At 48.4% G+C, this 21,198-nt stretch overlaps 1 protein-coding gene across 1 annotated transcript in view; it reads left to right on the forward strand.

Annotated features, from left to right (window-relative positions):
• Nucleotides 1-821: 821 nt before the first annotated feature.
• B4galt1 (beta-1,4-galactosyltransferase 1) overlaps nucleotides 822-21,198 on the forward strand; it is a 45,115-nt gene continuing 24,738 nt past the window's right edge. The window contains exon 1 of the mRNA XM_075967500.1: nucleotides 822-1,442. Within this exon, the coding sequence (XP_075823615.1) occupies nucleotides 1,031-1,442 (412 nt within the window). The 5' untranslated portion in view covers nucleotides 822-1,030. The remainder of the gene's footprint in view (nucleotides 1,443-21,198) is intronic.

A 21,198-nucleotide genomic window follows, 5' to 3' on the forward strand; every position in this document is an offset into this window, starting at 1 on the left:
ACACAAGCCTGTGTGCAGAACAGTCCGTTTTACATCCTACACTGTTGCACCTAGAGCCAAGTTGGGTTGGCCCCTGAGGTTTCCCCAAACCGACAAACACCAAAGCGGGATTACAGCAACTTGGTCCTTTCCTCCTTGTAGGACTCCCAGTAAGCCACTCCTTCTTGCTAGACCCCCTCACAGGCCGGAGGACCCAGCTAGGCTAAGACGATCTTTGGAACACCCCAGAGAATCGGTCCGCTGGCCTCGTGGGGCGTCGAAGCCGGTTTCCTAGACGACCTTTCTCCGCTCCAGTTTCTCACTATCCTCAAGGGCTACCAGCCAGTCCTTTAGGCTTCACGCCGCTGCCCCAAGCCCACACTCGAGTCTTTGGGTACGCCAGGAAGTGGTGGGACCGCCCGAGAGCAGTTAGTTTAGCGAGGAAGCGTGGTTCGAAGACACTTAAGTCCCACGGTGAACGCTCGAAAGAAAAGCCGAGCGCCGCTGGGCGCGGGATACCGGTTCAAGCCCTGGATGCAGCCGTGCTGGCTGAGCGCCACGTTTAGTCCCCTGGAGCCGCTGCTCCCTGCGTCCCACCCTCCCGAGGTCCCGCCCCTCAAGCCCCGCCCTCCTGTAGCGGCCAGCATCCCCGGCTGCAGGTCCCGCCCCTTAGGCTCTTCTCCCCCCCCCACCCCCCCGCCTCATCCCTCAAACCCCGCCCTTCTCAGAAGGCCCCCGTTGCGGCCCCGCCCCTCCGGCCCCGCCCCCTCAGGTTCCGCTCTCCTCGCCTTCCGAAAACCCGGTTGAGGCCCCGCCCCCTACCGAGGCCCCGCCCCGTGCCCATCCGCGCCTGTGGCTCCCTGCTGATCGCTCCAGAGTCCCGCGGCCCGGGGTGTCGGCTTTCTGCCGCGGGCGGCCGGCGCTGCCCTCCCTGCCTCCCCCTCCCCGCCCCTCCCTCGATCGCTGTGGTCCGGTAGCTCCTGGCGGGCGGCCTGCGGGCGGGCCGCCCTCTCATCCTTAGCCCACCCCCTCTTAAAGCCGCGGCGGGAAGATGAGGTTTCGGGAGCCGCTCCTGGGCGGCAACACCGCGATGCCCGGCTCGTCCCTGCAGCGGGCCTGCCGCCTGCTCGTGGCCGTCTGCGCGCTGCACCTCGGCGTCACCTTGGTCTATTACCTCTCGGGCCGCGACCTGAGCCGCCTGCCTCAGCTAGTGGGAGTCTCCTCTCCATTTAAGGGAGGCACGAACGGCACCGCAGCCAGCAAGCAGCCCCTGGGAGAGCTCCGGCCTCGGGGCGCACGGCCGCCGCCTCCTCTAGGAGTCTCCTCGAAGCCTCGCCCGGGTCCCTCCAGCTCTGGAGCGGCTTTTGACCCCGGCCCGAAGAGCAACTTGACTTCGGTCCCAGTGCCCCCTACCACTGCACTGTTGTCGCTACCCGCTTGCCCTGAGGAGTCCCCGCTGCTCGGTAAGAACAAGGATCCGAGGTCAGGGACTCCTCGGATTTCCTCAGTAGGGTCACGGGGACGTTACCCTATGATCTCTTTCAGACTGCTAGTCTCAGGGTTTTGATCAGAGTACTTAATCCCCCTAGACCAACTTCGGGGCTGACCCGGGAGAGGTTGGCTGGTTGTCTCAGAGGCTGGGGCCCTGTTGGGAAGTTCTCAAGCTCTTCTGGCTCTAGCACCAGAAAAGGCCCTGGAAACACCCTTGTTCTTGCCCAAGGTTCTGGAAATTTTGGAGTTGGGGTCGGTTTAAAGTAGCCGGTAGACTGAAAGGCCGCTTACTGCCTTGCCTACCTGTAGCAACACCGGTAGCAACTTCTACGGTTTGAGGACAGGACCGACTGAGCAAACCACCTCCTATCCCACCATCCTCCACTCTGCCTTTGAACAAATGGCTTAACTTTCTCTTTAAGGGTCGCTTTCTGGTTAATGGAGATAATAGACGGCTTCTGGTTTTAGGGAGTTGTTTTGAAGGAGTAAATGAAACACTGTAACAAGGAGTTTAAATAATAAGGATGAACTTTTAAAAAGTTGCTACAGTTGTGGATTTCTTCCTATTGGTAGGTCCTGGACCTAGGGGCCTTCCGTCTCCCACTCCCAAGTTCCTTCTCCTGAAGGTTCCTCTGAACCAAAGTGAGCCTGACTTTCTCCAGGGTCAGCGTGCCTGTGTACTCAGGGGACTGGAGGCCTAAAATGAACCAGATCGCTCCGGATCGCTGGGGGCTGCACTTTTCTGGCACTGCTGTCTCGGTGATCTGAACCCTGACCCTTCCTTCACCAGGCAGGCAGCGGGTAGATGGGCTTACTTTCTAGTACTAAGGAGGCTGGCCCAGGGTAGACCTCTGTGTGGCCTGTAGACCACAGGTTGCTGCTGTCGTTACCAGCCAGGTGGCTGCTCTTTTCTAATTCAGGTTGGAGAGAATGTTGTTCAGAGGAGCCCCACCTCCCCACCAGCAGGCTGGCAGCCTGCCAAGAGCCCTGTCACGTTCCGGGAGAGCCCTGGCAGAGCAGGCCTTCCTATAGTCTCTTGCTCAATTTCTCCAATAATTACTTCAATATTTTCATATCAAGTTTGGGAGGAATCTCTTGGAATTGGCCAAACACAAGCAGGAAATTGAATTCCTTTGGACTGGATTGTTAATCTGGGAAACAGGAGTAGTTCTCTGGAGGGTGAAGGAGAATATTAGTCCTATTGGTAAACGCCAACTTCAGACATTGTAGTGTTCCTTCCTGGGGTGTTAGATAAGCTTGCCTGTGCTTACCTCACAGGGTTGTTGTAGGACTAATTGAGATTGTGTACATGGTAAGCACAAGATAGCAAGTAATCAATAGTGGAGTTTGAGGCTGGGAGGCATTGTTTCCATAGACCCGTAGAGATGTCACTGAAGAACACAGAGGAGGAGAGCAGGTCCCCAGATTACAGAGCTTCTGGGCCTTTTGCTTTTGTCTTTGGTTGTTGCCTGGGCATTATACAGATAAAAAGACAAATTAGTTAGTAAAAAGTACTCCAGGGTCAGGCACATAGCTCAGTCAGTGGAGTCCTTGCCTAGCATGCAGAGAGCATTGGGTGTGATCCCAGCACCTCGTAAAACTGAGCTCCGTGAACACGCCTGAACCCGCAGCACTTGAGAGAGGTGGAGACAGCAGGATCAGAAGTTCAAGGTCATCTTCTGTGTTGTAAGTTGGGGGCTAGCCTGGGATACATCAGACCCTGTTCGTTTAAAATGAAATTCAGGTGCCCATGTTTATAGTTGTTTGGAGTATAGGGTCTTCCTGCTGAAATATGAGAGGCAGTTGTGGCTATAGTTCTGCTGGGTTTGGCTTGGTAAATGTGGTGTTGCTAAGTTAATTCTAAAACAGACAACTCAAAAGGACCTTTCAGAGAGACAACATTTTAGACTGCAGAGCCAGAGGCCAGGGCCTGACTCTCTTCATGTGACTTGCATGGGACTGATGTTTAGGCTGCTGCTGAGGCCACAATCCCAGAAATGAGGGTAGAGGTTTTTAATTAACTTATTTATTTTTTAACTGTGCTCTTAGATTTGAATGTTTAGGTGCAACTTTTGGAAGGCAGGCAGTTTCCTGGCCAGGAGGAATCTTAAGAAAGCTTTCAATCTGCCAGGGACTGTGTGTGTGTCTCGGGGCGGGTAATCAGGCCCATCTGTTCGGCTGGGCAGGTGTCAGTTGAAGCCCTTGGCCGTGGTTTTGAGGTTGGTGGGAGGAAGCATCCCTGGGGGTTAGCACTGTGGCCTTTCACTACTTACAGTTCCTTTCCCTGAGTTCTCTACTTTCTGGTGTCCAGCGGTCTGAGCCAGATGCTTGGATCTTTTTCAGTTGATAGCTGGTGACTTTGAGGTGGTAAGGGACCAGACCAGGCTGCTGTTAGGTTGCTGTTAGATCTGGCTTCGGTTCGCCAGGACACTTGAATGGACTTTAGATAGGCTGAGGTTAGAATCGTGCTTCTGCAATAGGTCTGACTGGGGGCAGGCTGCACTGTTTGGAGTACTAGTGATAGCGGGAGGACTCCTCTCTCCTGTGGGGCTAGTATGAGTCCCTGGTTGTCTGTTCCATCCTCCCCAGCCCCAGTGCAGGCTATAGGGGCTGACTGACCTTTCCTGAGAAGTTCTCCAACTTGCCCAGAGAATTCTAGTTAGTGCAGCCTTTTTTCCCTCTAGCCCCGTGACAGGCTTCCAGGTAACTGTGCGCTGTCCACTCTACTGACCATGGCAATGAGGCTCTCTTTTCTGGCCACCTGGATGTTTGCCGGAGATGGGAGGAGCTGCAGCCTTGCGGCTCTTTCCCAGAATGTTTATCTTTTTCTCGAATGTTTTATCTGCTCATATTTGGCACAGCTCAACATGATTTGACTGGCTGTGGCACAGGCATTTTGGGTGTGGTGTTGGTCGAGAAGGTAGACAGGCATATCAGGCTGGATTCATTGGGGGAAATAACAGGCTGAGCTGGGACCTGGGACAGATAGTGCAAATCCTTCAAGGGGGCAGGGAGTTCTGGGCATCTTCAATCTCAGAGGCCCTTCTTGCCCAACAATGCTTTAAGGAGATAACTCATCATTTGTTCAAAAGGCAAGATAATTGTGTGTGTGTGTGTGTGTGTGTGTGTGTGTGTGTGTGTGTGTGTATGTGTGTGAGTGAGTTGCTTTTATTTATTTGTGTATGTGTGTATATGTGTGTGGACCTGTGTGCCATGGTGTGAGTGTGGAGATTGGAGGACAACTTGTGGGAGTCAGTAGTTTTCCACTCTGTGGGTTTCAGGGATAGAACTCGTGTTGTCAGGCTTGGTTGCAAACACCTTCACCTGCCGAGCCTTCTTGCTGTCCTAGGATTCTTATCTAGATGCAAACAGGAGCTCTAGATAGCCAAGGCCCTTTTAGATCACTTGTTGACAGGGTAATTTCCCTGGCTTTTGGAGGGGGCTGCTTTTAGCTGAGCCTCTGCCGTGGCTTGTGAGTGACATTGAAGATGAAGTACTTGCTAGGTCTGTTCTGGGCTCTTGGCTCTCAGGCATTTCTCTGTATCAGGCTGCTGCCTCCCTTCACCCGTGTGTGCGTGTGCGGACACAGGCAGGCTGATTAGAACAGCCTGTGCTGGGACACGTGGGAGAGGACTGTCCTTGACTTATCCACTCTGAGATGACTGTTGGGACCTCATCCCCCTTTCTTTTAAGGGTGAAATCTCATCCTGGGTATTAGAGGAGGTGCAGAGATCTTCACTTGGATGCAGATCTTGCAGCTTTAAATTTGAGTAACTAGCCCTTTAAGCCAGTTTTGTCTTGCTGCTTTTCTCTGGAGGCAATAATTTATTGATGTGCACACAGATCCTACTGTCTTTATCTAACAGTCATATTAGACAGAACCTAACTACCTGAAGCAGCGAGGTACATTCTAGGAAAAGCATTTCAAGGCCTCTCCTCATTTCAGACACAGTCAGGTAGGTAGCCAGAAAGTGGATACCTGATTGCTAAAGTCCTTTAGAAATACCCTCCATGACAGTCTGGATCTTTTTTTATGGTAAAACCTGTTCATTTCTCCCAAATAACATTATGGCAGGAAAAATGAGCCCTGCCTGTTCTTTATTTTACACTTGCTAGGGCTGTGGCTCAGTGATTTGCATATATAACGCCTTGGGTTTAATTCCAGCACTGGGGGCTGGGGGGGGGGATCCCAGGTTTGAGTGTGGGAACCACTTTGGCAGAAGGGCGTCAGATGATCTGGGGACATGGAAAATAAGAACCACATGTGGGGTTGGCTTTAAATCATGGTTTCTTGGTTTGGCATTCCTGGAGGGGACTCGGTGGTTTTCTTGCCTCAGGTTAATGCCCATAAAGACTCGTTCGGAGGGCCAGGAGTTGCCTTGATAGGGTCCAGAGATTGGAAAGAAGATCCTTCTAAGGTGTTTGTGCATCCCTTCCTCTGAAAGGTCTTATGTGGATGTCGGGATGACTCTGGTAATTGCAGTGTGTACTGTGCACAGCACTAGAGCTACAAAAAAGGAAAAGGGTCTCCCTTGCAGCAATGTACAATTTAGACAAGAGAGACATGATTACTATGTCTCTGAACTGTGTGTGTGTGTGTCCCTTTCCCTAACATTCTAACCTCCCTTCCTTTCGTTGAGAAAGAAACTCAGGCTTGATATCAGAGTTCTTCTGTCCTGGTTTTATTTGATTGTGTGAAAATTTTCCTTTTCTTTCCGCAGCTGCCCATTAGCTCTGCTGGGTAACCTTAACTTGCTGCTTTATAATGATGATAATGAGATATCAACGGCCATCTGCCTGGGTATTATGGTCTTTGAGTAGCAGCAGGGTAGGGATTTCCAGGCTAATTTAGGGGTTGAGAATGATGGGGCAGCTGATGCCAAGTCAGCCTGAACCCTCCCACAGGTTCCACCCTGGGACCGTTCAGACTTTGGAGGCACAGTCAACAGGCTTAGCTTGGGCTCAGTGGGCTAAGGGTCTCTGGGAAAGGGGCTTAGTTATTTTTTGGTCAAACCTGGAGATTCCTTCACTTCCAACTTATTTACTCCCTCTGTTCCTTATTCCCATTATTTGTTCCCTGTTTGTTCCTGCCAAGAGAGACTGAAATTCTGCTTGAATTAATGTCTACTTGGAGTTTGCAGGTTTTTTTTTAATGCAGTGGAATGTTAACCTTTTATAAGAAATTGTGTGCATGCATGCCTGTGTGTGTGTGAGTGTCCGTATGTGTGTGCACATGTGTGTGTGTCCATGTGTAGGCATGCTTGCACCCTGTGGAGATCACAAGACAACTTTGGGTATTAGTCCTTGCCTTCCACAGTGTTTGAGGCAAGGTTTCTTGTTGTTTGCTGCTGCATACAGCAGGGCTGCCTGTTCCGTGAGCTGCTGGGATTCTCCTGTCTCCTCCTCCCAGACTGGTTGTAGGAGCCTGGAAATATAGACATGCTATAGCCTGGCTTGTACTTGGGGATTCAGATTTAGGGGCTCCTGATTTCACAGCAAAAACTTTATCCACTGACCATCTTCCCAGCTTCAGAGTGGTCTTCTGATAAATCAGCTTCCCTTGGAGACTCTGGTTTTACATTTGATTCTGCCATAGCTGATGTGCTCCCTGGGCCACTGACCAGCCAGGCCCTGCAACTTTGAAGGGCCTTAGCAAGGTGTAAGGCTGAGCTTCATGATCTCCATAGAGCTAGCCTTCCTGTATCTCCTGAAAGCTGCCTGCAGCTGTGACTTAAAAGACCTCAGTTGTGAGCCTTTGTTTGTCTGGGTCTGTGCAGGGTGAGGTGAGGGTGCCTTTGTCCCCAGGAGAGCTCTCTAAGTCCTGTTCTGAAAGTCAGAGACCTCTAGGTTAGAGGGTTGTGGCCTGATTTTAGTTCTAAGTGAACGTGGCCTAAAGGGATTTGTCCTTAGCAGACAGAGGGATGATGAGTCACTTGCCGGGTGTTCTTGTTCTGGTTCCACGTTTTCAGCTTGTCCTCAGCCCTTACTTCCTTGTACAAATGGAGGCCAGGGGCTGTGTCATTTGTTGGTTGTGGCTGAACTCTTAGCGAGGTGTGGGATTTTAAGTATGTTCTGGGTGTATTGTGTAACTATAATGATTTGCCTCATAGAGGTGTCAGGACAAAGACCGTGGGTCTTCACGTTTGCTTTTTTTTTTCTTTTTTAGGGTAGGAGCAACCGTGTGTGTGTGTGTGTGTGTGTGTGTGTGTGTGTGTGTGTGTAAAGTAATGAGGGGGTGGGGTGTATAACTCAGTGCAGAGAACTTGTATGGTTTGATGATCTCCAGCTCTGAAAACATACCAACAAAAATCAGGCACATTGAAAATAATTTGCGAAGTTAAAAGAAAGAAAAATACACCCACATTCTTTTCACCCAGATAAAAATGCTTCCCTATTTTCTGCTCATTTTCTCTTTTGACATGTTTAAGAGTATAGCTGCTGCCTTGTTTCTGGGTTTTTGTTGTTTGTTTGTTGTTGACAGTGTCTTCCTAGGTTTCCCAGGCTTGTAACTGCTGCTGTAGCCACTCCAGGACCAGCTCCAGATGGGCTGGTACCATACTCAGTGTACCGGCTAGTTTTTATGTCATTCGACACAAGCTGGAGTCTCTTGGGAAGAGGGAACCTCAGTGGAGAAAATGCTCCCATCAGGTTCGCCTGTGAGTAAGCCTGTGGTCCATTTTCTTAGTGATCGATATGTAGGAGGGTCCATCCATTGTGAGTGGTTCCACCCCTGGGCAGACTGTCCTGGGTGCTGTGAGAAAGCAGCCAGGCAAGCCATGAAGGAGGAACAAGCCAACATGCAGCATCTCTTCATGGCTTAAATGTCAGATGAAATAATTCCTTTCCTCCCCAAGTTGCTTTTGGTCGTGGTCTTTATCACAGCAATAAAATCCTAACTAAGACACCCAGGATGACTGATATCTTTATAGGAGGAACAATAAACTCATATAAATTCATACAGATAGCCTGGTTATCATTCTTTTTTTTATTCATTGCAATCTTGGTCCTGCATCTTTTAAATAATCACAGAGGTGGGATGGGGATAATTCAGTAGTAGAAGGGTGATTGCTAGCAGTTGCGAGGCCCCAGGCTTGATCCCTGTACTGCAAGAAAATAATAAAACAAAAGTAGCAAATAAATCACAGAAGCAGTATCATCTAGGTCGGCAGAGTATGCCATAGCTGTCTTATAGTCAGCTGTTGTGAGACACATATGTGTGGGTGTCTGGAGGTGTGGTGAGCCTTGTGCACCAAATTGTACTTTTTGTATGCTGTCTGTAGAACATTTTCCAAAAGAGAAAAAAAAAGGTGATTTTTTTTTTTTTGAGAAGCTCTAGGTTTCAAGCCTCTTACAAAGGGTTAAGTGCATTGGAACCCTTTGTGGTTTGCACAGTGCTGTCAAATGATTACCACTTATGTGGAATGCTAGGTCTAGAATTCTGATTAAGAGGAGAAAAGGGTCAGGAAGCGCCTGGGCAGGTCATTAGAGCTGGCTGAGCAGATCTGCTGCGGATAGAACCCATGGGGATGGTGTGCCCTCAGTAACTTCTTGACTTGTTCCCTTAGCTGCCAGATCCCTGGGTAGGCTCATATGGCCTAATATGGCTCCAGGGCTGAGTGCTGGCTGAGTCCTGGTGGGCCAGCCACTGCTGTTGACATCATCAAGATGTGACAGAGGGGAGGTGGGAAGGAGCCAGCAAATCAGATTCTGAAACACACACAGCTTTCCTGCTACCCTGTGTTCCTGAGTTCCAGGGAGGGGCTGTGGAGTGAGACTCTGACGTTTCCGGGAATTCTCTTAAGGGAAAAGCCTGGGGAAGCCACAGAGCCTGGCTTTCAGTGAGGACTGTGGATTACGTCAACAAAGCCTCAGGCTGCTGCGCTCTTGCTTGGCTCTTTCCAAGGAGTGTATTTTGAAGTTGCTCCATTTTGAATGTCCTCAGTGGAGCTAAATTCTCTTCGGAGGGGATGTTTGGTGTGGAGAATCTGCCGGGGGTCATTTGGCACTGAGCTTTTTGGAGTTAGAGCAAGGTTGCATTGAAGGAAGGGGCAGGATTCTGCCAGACCAGCTTGACCCATGTAGCATCTGAGGTCAGGTTCCTTCCTGCCTTTCCATGTGGGCCTGGAGGGGCCTGGTAGGAGCGTCAGCAAATGCTTGGCCCAATGACAGGGTTCCTCCTAAAAATGCCTTTAACATTTTCTTTAAAAGTTCATCCCTGCTTTGCTTAATATCCTCTTGCCTTTGACGTCCTGAAACCACAGAGCTGCTGTTGGTGCGATGAGACACCAACAGCCTGAAGAAAGAGAAAGAGATGGCAGGCAGAAAATTACTCTAAGATCAGGGAGACTCAGAGAAGCTGAGTGTCAGGCAAGCGTGGGGACATGGCCTGGTAGCTTCCTCTATTCAGATAAGCCTTGTAGGCAGCCTAAGCAGGGCCCTGCTGGCCATCATATTTAAAAGAGACCCCCAAAGGAAGAGGACAGATGTGACCTCATTTGCTTATACAGCAGACTTTTATGGACCATTATACTGTTCGAAGTGCAAGAGGTAGACACAAACAAGGTCCAGCCTTTGGCTATCGAAGAGTCCCTGCACAGTGGGTGAATCAGGTCCAGAGCCTTTCTGTTCAGAGGCTCTGAGGGGCAGGGAGTGAAATGGGTGGTCTGGACTAGGGCCAGCATCAGAAACCAAGGGCCCCTTGCACACAGTGATGCTGGCAACCCTGCCTTAGCCTGTCTGACTCTTCCCGGGCTGTGGTGGGCTGGGGTCTATTGCTGGAAATAGCTCCTAACCTCTTCTAGTTGCCGTCACGCAGCTAAATCTCCCCCTGTTGCCAACAGTGACGCACAGGGTAGGAGAGGGAAGGAAGTGAAGGCCGACGGAGCCGGAAGAGGCAGTGGCGCAGGCTGTTGGGACTGCTGTAGGCAGGAGGGACCTCGGGGAGGCAATGGAAAGGGCTGGAGTGGAGTGGAGAGGGCAGGGCGGGTCTGCAACACCGGTGGATTCAGAGTTTTGCCCCTGGGGTGTTAGGCCAATCCAGACTCCTTTGGGTCCTGTTGCCTCCTTGAAGCTCAAGTGAACTGTTTCTCTCCTCCCTAAATTCTAGTGTGGGGTGTGTGTAAAGATACCAGCTTTCTCTGCGGTATAGAAGGCCTCAGAAATTCCTTGTGGGGCTCACCACCCACTGATTTCAGAGCATTTGTGGTGAGGCTGCTTCTGAGGATTCTGGCCTCTCTGTCAAATAGGTGTGATGATGTAGTAGGTGCATGGCTGACTAAGAAACAGAGCGAGGGATGGCTCAGCAGTTAAGCATGCCCTGCTTTTCTAGAGGACCCGAGTTTGGTTCCCAGCACCAACCCTGAGTGGTTCACAGCCACCTGACTCTTGCTCCTGGGATCTGATTGTCCGGACCTCTGAGGGCGCTTGTACACACACAGGAAACACTCACACAGACAAACATGAACTGAGGAATGGCTCTGTCGTACTAGGCAGCTGTGAGGTGTGAGAACGTTGTCTCTGCAGGCTTCAGTGTTCTCCTGTATAAAATGGGGTAATAATAGTATCACTTAAGAGATGAGAGGCTTAGGGAATGGCCATGAAATGGCCTAAAATAGCGCCTGGTACGTGTTAAGCTCTGATTGTGTTGTTTATTCTTGATAGTGGTAATGCTATATAGTCCCTTGAGGATACCTGAGGTCACACAAATGGTACTGAACCCTATTTGCCTGTGACAAACCTTAATTTCTAAATCAAGCATAGGTAAGAGACAATAGTAGTAAAAATGGAACAATTTTATAATGGTTACCAATATGCTGCAATAAGAATTCTTTAAGACTAGTGGATGGTTTCTGGAATTTTGCATGTGGTATTTTAGGACGGTAGATAGGGCTAGCCCAGGGTGGTAACTGAAATTGTGGAATGGGAAGCTGAAGTGGGGGCAGGAATGCCCATTTTTGATGAATTTCCCCCTTGCCAGGGGCCAGGAATTAAACTAGGAACCTTGCGTATTCTAGACAAGCACTCTACCCCTGAGCCACACCTCCGGCCCAGCCTCCCTGTGTGTTTGTGTGTGTGTATACATACATGCTTGCTCACACGCACACATTGAAGTGTGTACGTGTGGAGGCTAGAGATGAACGTCCTATGTCTTCCTCGATACTTCTCTGCCTTACTTTTTGAGCAGATTTCTCAGTAAGTCTGGAGCTCACTGCCTAGTGGGGGCTAGCAAGCTCTGGAACCCCACTCAGCTCATTCTTCCCACCACTAAGTTCACAGACATGTACCACCATGTCCGACTTTGATACAATACAGGCCGTCTGAATTCAGGTTTTCCGGCTTAAACGGAGCCATACCTTCCTTCTCTCACTCATGTGTCTCACTTTATGGGATCTCTTCTCTTTATAGTTAAAAATGATACCCCATTAAAAATTTTTTAAAATTGTCCCTACCACTGTAATAAAGCTACAATGTCAAAATGCATGCATAATTTACTGTTATATTCATAATTTCATAATTATTGTGTGAGACTAATTTAAATTCAGCTATTTCTATTACCTTCCAAAGTGTAATTTTGCCTATACTTAGCCTGATTATCTTTAGTTGTGGCTGCCTAGTATCTTTTTACCTTTTTTTTTTCCCCTGGAACTTGCTCTGTAGGTCAGGCTAGCCTCGAACTCAGAGAGCTGACTGCCTCTGCCTCGAGAGTGCTGGGTTTAAAGAAATATGACACCACTTCCTGGCTTAACTGTTTTGTTTTTTAATTAAATATTTTCTTTCCTAATTAAAGGTTTTTCATATGATATACTTGGATCATGTTTTCCCCTCCCCTAGTTTCTCTAGTTCTCACTGTGTAGTTAAGGCTGACCTAAAATTCATAATCCTCCTGCCTCAACCTCATGACTGTTTACTAACCTTACTGCTAATTCCTTAGTGTTCTTCATTCCAGGTTTCACTGTCCTAATCTTGAACACATTTTGTAGGACACAGTTCTTTATTTCAATTGAAATACTGAGGCATTTATCTAATTCTTCTTTATCAATAAAAAAAGCAGGAGTCAGACATTGGGGTAAGAACCTGAAAGATCAGAGAAGCAGGGGAGCAGCCACAGTGACTTCCTACCACTTCTGTTCCTTCCTCCAAAAGGGGCTGAGATCCTCTCTCAGCCCCGCCGTACTACTTCCTGTCTCCTATCTGTCCATAGTCCTCCAAACCTCTATGGTTCGTTTCGGGTCAGCTAGTGGCTAACTCCATCCTCTGACCCAAAGCAAGCTTTGTTTTCAGAATGAAATAAAAATATCACACAACAAATTACTTCCTGGGGATATATTCTTAGAAAGAATCTGTAGGTCAGATACAGTCATCCTGAACGTGGGTTCACATTGCCACACTGCTTTCTGAGAGGTCTAGAATTGTTCACAGGCTCTGAATTTGAAATTCCCAGCTTCTAAAGAATGTGGATCTGAAGAGAGTGTTGAATCTATCTTGAGCTTCATGTGAACTTTCCTGGTGTGTCTCTCTCCCTCTTCCTCTCTCTTCTTCTCCTCCCCCACCCCGTGTGTGTGTGTGTGTGTGTGTGTGTGTGTGTGTGTGTGAGTGACAGAGGGAGAGAGACAGAGACAGAGAGGATTTTCCCAAGCATGGCATGCTTTTTCTTACAGAGCCTCTGCCTCTGGGCTGTTCCTGCCTGGGTTCTCTAAATAGAAGTCTGCTGATTCTTTATACTCCATAAGCAGAGATGATTTATACAAATCATCTTTTTCCTCCTTCCTTTAAAAGCAAAGCCAAGCTTATAGAATAGGATCGGATGTTGGCTATAAAAGCCTGACTTCAAAATGATATTGGTCTAAACCTTTGTGAGTTGGTTGCATGCAGCCAGTCATAGAGACTCTTAGGAATAGTTTGTGACAGACTAGCCTGAGTGCTTGATGTTTTAACCTGAGTGGACAAATTCCTGTGTAACAGCTCTGGTTTATAGAAGCCAATAACAGCGCCCAAATCAAAGAACACTGAAATCATACTGGATTAAAAATAAGTTGATGCAGTTGTCTAAGATCTACAACTACGAAGGGCTAAGTATTTTCCTTGCACATACCTTCTGTCTGGCTTACAGGGCTGGAGGTTGAGTTCAGGGCCTCGTACATGCCAGGGCAGGCCTCTCTGGGAGGCCAGTAGAAGCTTGCTTAATTGTATAAATGGTAAAGTGATTAGAGCCAGTGATTTCATATGACCACAAGTTTCTAGATCCAGGAGATGAGGCCGTATTCAACTTGTAAGGGGCACTGCCTTCCTCTTCTAGGAACTTCCTGTATCTTCTACCAAATTCACAGTTCCCTTCTGATGTAGTAAGACATTCTGACTCTGGGTCCCTTGAATCAGGTCAGAGCTGTTTTCTTCCTATGTGAAATGGGATCATTGCTTTCCTTGGAGGGTTCACAAGAGGATCCATGACATGAGGCATATAATTGTGGATCAGCGCTGCTCCTTGGGCACAGAAGCGTACATTCAGTTCAGGCTGACTTGGTCAAGTGTCTTGCCAATGGAGTGGTGAGAAGCTATGACTGAAGCTTATGGGAGCGGAAAACTCAGAGTTGAGATTGGTCTGGCTGTGTGGACGGACCTCCTCCAGGCCACAAGGAGAAGGGCTTCACCTTGTTCATCCACACTGGGAACGAACTTGGACTGCGTGCTTCCACGTGTTAGGTGTGCCAGGTATTTGTAGAACCTACACAGCCTTCTCAGGATGGACAGTTTGTGAGCATTCAAATCATAAACAGTTACACGTTTTTCAGAGGGAGCCAGAAAGGAGTGTTTTGTGGAGTTGGATATTTTGTGGCGTCTCAAGAGGAGAGAAGGTATGTTATTGAAATAGAAAACTGGAGAATTCTACACAGAGAAACCCTGTCTGGAAAAACAAACAAACAAACAAACAAAATGGACACCAAATGTAAGTGTGTATGTAAGGTCGTATGTCTGGCGTGTTGGCAGACCACCTAAGGCACAAGCCTGGGATAGCCTTCTATGTTCTACATAGGGGCTGGAGTTGAAATCCAGGATGCCCAGTCCATAGGTCAGGTCTGTTGCCAGTGTACTGAGTAGTCTCTGGGTCTCAGTTTCTCATGGGATAAGACCCAGGGTTAGCTTGGATGCTCATTGGAGTGTCTTCCCTCCTGATGTTGCTAAAGTAGCCATGGTTAGCCGGAAGGCTTCACTGAGAGACACTGAAGTGTGTACGAGGGCCGCCTTGTAAAGCTGGGATGGTTGTCAGTGGGGCTTGAGAACCAGGCTTGAGTCTCAGCTCAAGAAATGCACACTTGCCCCGCCCTCACACAGTGTTGTGGTTTACAGATTCAAACCTGAGAACTATGCAACCGAGTTACAAGAAAGCTCTCTCTCTCTCTCTCTCTCTCTCTCTCTCTCTCTCTCTCTCTCTCTCTCTCACGCACGCACGCACGCACACACACACACACACACACACACACACACACACACTGCACTCCATGCTTTATATAAATTATAACTGTGTTGGGCTGCATTCATAGCTATCCATGGGTGCCTTTGGCGCACACACACCTGCTTAGATTCATCGGGCAAGCCCAGGGCCTAAGCAGGACAGCAGATGCTCGGGCTCAGCTGTTGAGTGGCACAGTGTGCAAACCTAGTCAGTGGGCGCCAGTCTGACTATAGAGTCCGAGACTGCAGCCACAGCCCCATCAACCGTGCACAACTTCATATTTGTTCAGCGCTCCCTGCATGCCAGACGCCGGGGAAAGTTTCCCGTTAGCACTCACAGCAGCACATTTTCCTGGTGAATTGTTCTGATGTGACCTACTGTTATAATGCCGAGTAGCTATGATACACAAGGGCATTCCTTTGTTCTTCCCAAGTGGGGAAATACTCAGGCTTCTACTGTTAAGAATTGTGTTGGGAAGGGAGTTTCATGGTGCACGCCTTTTATCCCAGCACTCGGGAGATGGAGGCAGGTGGATCTCTGTGAGTTTGAGGTCAGCCAGGTCTCCAGAGTGAGTTTCAGAACAGCCAGGGCTACACAGAGAAACCCTCTCTCAAAAAAAAAAAAAAAAAAAACCAAAAACAAAACAAAACAAAAAAAAAAAAGCAAAAGAATTCTGTAGATGCAGACAGCTGTACCCAGAAGGCCACAGGTTACTCGGGGAGCAGAGGAGTCAAAAGTCAGAGAAGAGAAGTAGGCTTACTCCAGCCTTAGATCCTGTCAGACTGTCGCGGTGTCCTCCCTTCCCCGCAGCCCTTGGAGAGCCCCTCCCTCTCCGCTGTCACTCCTTGTTTCTTCTTTCCTATCCACTTCTCAAACTCAATCTCATGGCCCGTTGTCATCTCTGTTCTAGTTACTGGTTTTATTGCCTTGTTAGGTATCATTTCCGTCACCGAGCCCCAACATGGGCAGCCCTGCTCCTGTGTTTACAGCACATGTGTGTGCTTCCACTGGCTACATTGAAACCCCTGGAATGTGTGTGTGCGTTTCTCATTTCAAACCATTACATTTCTTAGTTTAACATGCAGTAAATTGATTTCTTTGTCATGTAGTTTTGTGGACTCAAAGATGCTTATATTTGTGTCAATGCCACCGTAATCAAAATACAGGCCGGTTTAGTTCCTTCCAATACCCGCCTCATGAGCTGCAGCCTCCTCTCAGTAACCCCACCCTCACCTCACAGTCTACACATCACAGAACTCACTGTTTAGGCCAGGCTGACATTGGACTCTATATAATCCTCCTGCCTCCGCCTCCCACATGCTAGGATTGTTGAACTATCACACCCAGCGATCTATTTTTTTTTATTACTTTTATCTTCCTCCATCCCAGGGCCTTACACAAAATAGATAACAACCCTAGTACTCATATTAAGATGCAGGAGGGGAGACTGCTGTTTCCTGGGGCTGGAGAGATGGCTCAGTGGCTGAGATTAACTGCTGCTCTCCCAGAGGTCCTCTGGGTTCAATTCCCAGAATCCACATGGAGACTCCTAAGTGTCTCTAACTCCAGTTTCAGGCGATGCGATGTTCTGTTTTTATCTCCGAGGGCACAGACATCACATACATGGAGATAAAACACTCATACACAGACACTTTTAAAAATAAAATAAAATTAGAAAACCAGAGCTGCAACTCAGCATGTGTGTGGGCACAAGCATGCTATACAACAAGATTGTCCCTTCACTGCACAGCTGGAGTGGGACAGGTGGCAGCCTCACCAGCACTGTGACAGCCAACCACAGTGCTTGGTCTTTGACGCTTAGGGAGGTCTTTAGTGATGTAGACAGCCTTGTGTCACTGTGTGAGAAATGACGGTTCCATGCAGTAGAGGGCTCACCGTAGGTGAGGCTACCTTCTGCACATCAACGGTTACACAGTAGGGCAGTGTGGGCATGTGACAAGGTGGCCCTGAGCAGAGATATGGACAAAGGAGCAACTAGCCCCACTGTGATTCAACTTGCTGCTTGACCTTCTGGCTTTGCCTTGAGCAAATTCTTTGTGTTCCTTGTCTCTTAGCATAGAGTTCCTGTACAACAGATGTTCTGTTTCCTGTCGAAAATGGTGATGAGTTGGCGGAAAGAAAATGGGTGTGGAATTTGCGTTCTGTGCAAGTTTGTACAGGTTGTGCCCAAGATGTTGTGTCCACAGTAGGAAAAGATGGGATTCTTCTTCCTCTCTTTTTAAAATTTATCTTATTCTGATAGCCAAGTCCCAGATTTGAAACCAGGCACAGTTGTGCACAACCTGTAATCCCAGCACATAAGGGTGAGGTTGTAGCCGTTCAAGGCCATCCTCACCTAGATAGTGAGTTTGAGCTGCTTGGGCTATATGAAAATCTGTCTCAAAGTAGAACAAAAATTCTTTGATTTGAATCTTTAAAAAAAATGTATTTGCCGGGCATGGTGGCACGCATCCTTAATCCTAGTGCTCGGGAGGCAGAGGCAGATGGATCTCAGTGAGTTCCAGGCCAGCCTGGTCTACAAAGTGAGTTCCAAGACAGAGCTTTTACACAGAGAAACCCTGTTGTGAAAAAAAAATATTTATTTACTGTATGTGTTAGGGTTTTTATTGCTCTGAAGATACCATGATCATGGCGACTCTTATAAGGGGAACATTTAATTGGGGGGCACTTGCTTACAGTTTTAGAGGTTCAGTCCATTATCATCATGGCGGGGAGCATGGTGGCGTGCAGACAGACGTAGTGCTGGAGTAGCTGAGAGTCCTTCATCTTGCAGGCAACAGAGAGTTGACTGAGAACTGAGCATAGGAAACCTCAAAGCCCACCCCCACAGTGACATACTTCCTCCAACAAGGCGATACCCACTCCAACAAAGCCACACCTCCTAATAGTGCCACTCCCTATGAGATTATGGGGACCAATTACATTCAAACCACCACAATGTATGTGTGTGCTTGAGGGTGTGCGCCATGGCACATGTGGCCACGCTGTGGAAGGCAGTGGGTTCTGGAGACTGACCCCAGTTCATCAGACAGCAAACACCTTTACCTTTGATCTGCTGGGCCGTCTTGCCAGCCCACATTTGATGTCTTTTTATTGGAAGATGTTTTCTTTGGAGATGGAACTAAAGGCTGGAATCACCTTTTCTTGGAGACATGTCCCAAATGTACAATAAATGACACAAACATTTGATGTTAGAAGTAAATTATGGCCAGGCGGTGGAGACATATGCCATTAATCCCAGTACTCGGGAGGCAGAGGCAGGTGGATCTCTGGGAGTTCCAAGTCAGTCAGGACTTCAGAGTGGGATTCTGTCTTTAAAAGAAAAAAAAAAAGATAAACTATTTATAGTGACTTGGAAATCTTCGAGAGTTAAGTGGTTTTTCTTAGTTAAAATAACATTTTATTTATTTCGTGTTTGTTGGGGGGCATATGCCGTGTATGCTTGTAGAAGTCACAACTTGAGACAGTTCTCTCCATCCACCCTTTGGATCCCAGGGTTCAAACTCAGTCCTCGGGCTTGGCAGCAGGTGCCTTCATCCACTGAGCTATCTTGCTAACCCAGTTCTAGAAAATAATTTTAGCGTGTTTATAAGTGTATATGGTGTGTGTGCTTGTGTATGTGTGTGTGGGTGCCACAGCACAGGTGTAAAGGTCAGAGGACAGCTCTGAGGAGCCCGATCTCTCCTTCCACCATGTCGGTCCTGAGGCAGATTCTGGCTGTTCGGCATGGTAGTAAGTACCTTACTCCCTGAGCTATTTGATTTGAAAGCTCAGGGAGAAACGCTTCCTTCCCGTGGGAATTGCGAGTCCAGTCTGGTGTCTTTACCCCTGTCCTATCTATCATGCCTTCACTGAAATGCGTTGTTGCTTGTGTCAGGGGCAGAGCAGCAAGGAGGAGAGTGCAGGGCCAGTTGGGGAAGGTTGTATAGTTGTTGGTTTTTACTCCTGGGGGCCTGCCATCCAGCTCCCAAATAAATACATGGAGACTTATTCTTCCGTATGAATGCCAGCTTTAGCTTGGCTTGTTTCTAGCCAGTTTTTCTAATTTAAATTATCCTATTTCTCTTTCACGACGTTTTGCCTCTGGGCTTTTTTCTTTCCTTTATTCTATATATCTTTCTCTCCTTACTCTGTGGTTGGCTGGGTAGCTTTCCCTGGAGTCCCCCTCTCCTCCTTTCCTTGCTCCTCACTTCCCTAGATTTCTCCTCCTGTTTATTCTCTCTGCCCGCCTGCCCCACCTCTTTCTCCCTCCTCCCTAGTTATTGGCTGTTCAGCTCTTTTTAGACCAATCAGGTCATTGTAGACAAACAAAGTAACAGAGCCTTACAGGGTTAAACAAAGGCAGCGGAAAAGAAAGCAACGCAGTTTTGCCCCATTAAACAAATACTCCCCAGCACAGATGAACGTAATACATCTTAAGCTAATATTCTACAGCAGAAGGTGTGCGTGTGTGTTTTAGTGTGTGCTGTGTTTCAGAAGCAGAGGGACTCACTGACAAGTGGATACAATCTGTGTGATCAACCCCCCCTCCCCACCCAGAGGCACCAAGGGGCCCAGCGGAGCTGTGCTGCAAAGCTTTCCTTGACTCTCTGCCCTGGCCCTGATGTCATTTCCCTCCTTGGGTATCAGGTGACCACTGTCACATGCCCCACCATGACCTGCTTTGCTGGGTCTCCTCATGTTTTGTCTTGGGCTCTCCCCAACTGCCACACTGAAAGCGGCAGCCGCTTCTTAAGGCACCTTCTGGGACCCCTGGCGCATGGTAACTGCTAGTGGGGTGCAGGTCTGAGTGAGTGTGATGTTGTGACTATTTCAGATAAGAGGATGAAAATAGAACAGACCTCCTGGTCCGGCATGGGGGGTGGGGAGAGGTGACTAGGTTTAGTCATATCTGTTAGTCAGTCCGTGGAGGGATCTAGAGGGTGTGTCCTCCTCCAGAGGCTGAAGGGAAGGTTTGGGGTCAGCTCTCACTTCTAGACTAAAAACCACCTGAGTCTTGTTTTTTGGTTTTTGAGATAGAATCTCACATAGCCCAGGCTGGTCTTGATCCTCTGACCAAGCTTTGCTTCCCAGGTGGTAAGATTATTGGCTTGTGTCATCAGCCCTGGTTTAATAATGTGTCTCTCCCAAGCCCAGACATCCTGTTGCACTGCCTGGCTGCTTCTGGTGCACTCCTGCCCTTTGGAATCCAGGGGCACCGAGAGGAGAGGCTCCCACACACGCACACCTGTCTGGGCCAGCACGTTAGTAGGGAGGTCAGAAGAGGGACTGGATGGTGAGATCTGGGACTTGGCCCCAAACACAGATCCAAAACCACAGCTCCTAGAGTACCAGCCTCCTAGGCCCTGTCTACTGAACACTCCCCAAATGGTGGGATTTCTTGCTTAGAACATTTTTTGCAAGGAATTTAGAGGCCTGGCACTCAAAGATCTGGGAGGACATTTTTTAAAACATAAAATTAAAAAAAAAATCAATCCAGTATCAAAAGCCACCATGATTTCTTATTTTCCTAAGAAAAAAGACCTTTGAATAGACTAAGACCCTCAGTCCTGGACGAGAGACTGTGCCTCCAGTGGATTATTAGCTTGATGGACATGAGTTCAGCATTTCTTTTCTTTCTTCTGGTTTTTTCAAGACAGGGTTTCTCTGTGTAGTCCTGGCTGTTCTAGAACTCACTGTGTACACCAGGCTGGCCTTGAACTCAGAGATCTGCCAGCCTATGCCTCCCCGAGAGCTAAAATTAAAATCACTGCCCTGCTGATTTCAGCAGTTACTGTTGTTACCGCCTAGCTTCAGGTGGGGATTATGTCCTAAACCACTCACTGGCCTGTCGGGTTGGAAATCAGTGACCTGAAGGTTCTAACCTGTTTACTGAGGCTGGAGGATTGATCCGGTGGCCTAGCCAATATGAAAGTGGGCCGGTGTTGAGGTTAGCTTAGATTAGCCCTGCTTTTTCTTTTCCTTTTCACTTTTTGGTTTTTTGAGACAAGAGTCTTTTTTTTTGTGTAGCCCTGGTAGTCCTGGAATTTGCTCTGTAGATCAGACTGGCCTTAAACTCAGAGATCTACCTGCCTCTGCCTCCCCAGTGCTGGAATTAAAGATGTGCACCACCAAGCCCAGTTTAGCCCTGCTTTTGGCACAGGGGCACATGTGTGTCTGGATTTGCTGTGTCTTTTAAGGAAGCAGCGGAATTTGCAGAGTCGAACTCACACATTGAAGTTATTGAGTGACTTACACAAAAGGCCGTGACCTGGACT

This window comes from Microtus pennsylvanicus, chromosome 3, assembly GCF_037038515.1.
Source record: "Microtus pennsylvanicus isolate mMicPen1 chromosome 3, mMicPen1.hap1, whole genome shotgun sequence".
Taxonomy (NCBI): domain Eukaryota; kingdom Metazoa; phylum Chordata; class Mammalia; order Rodentia; family Cricetidae; genus Microtus; species Microtus pennsylvanicus.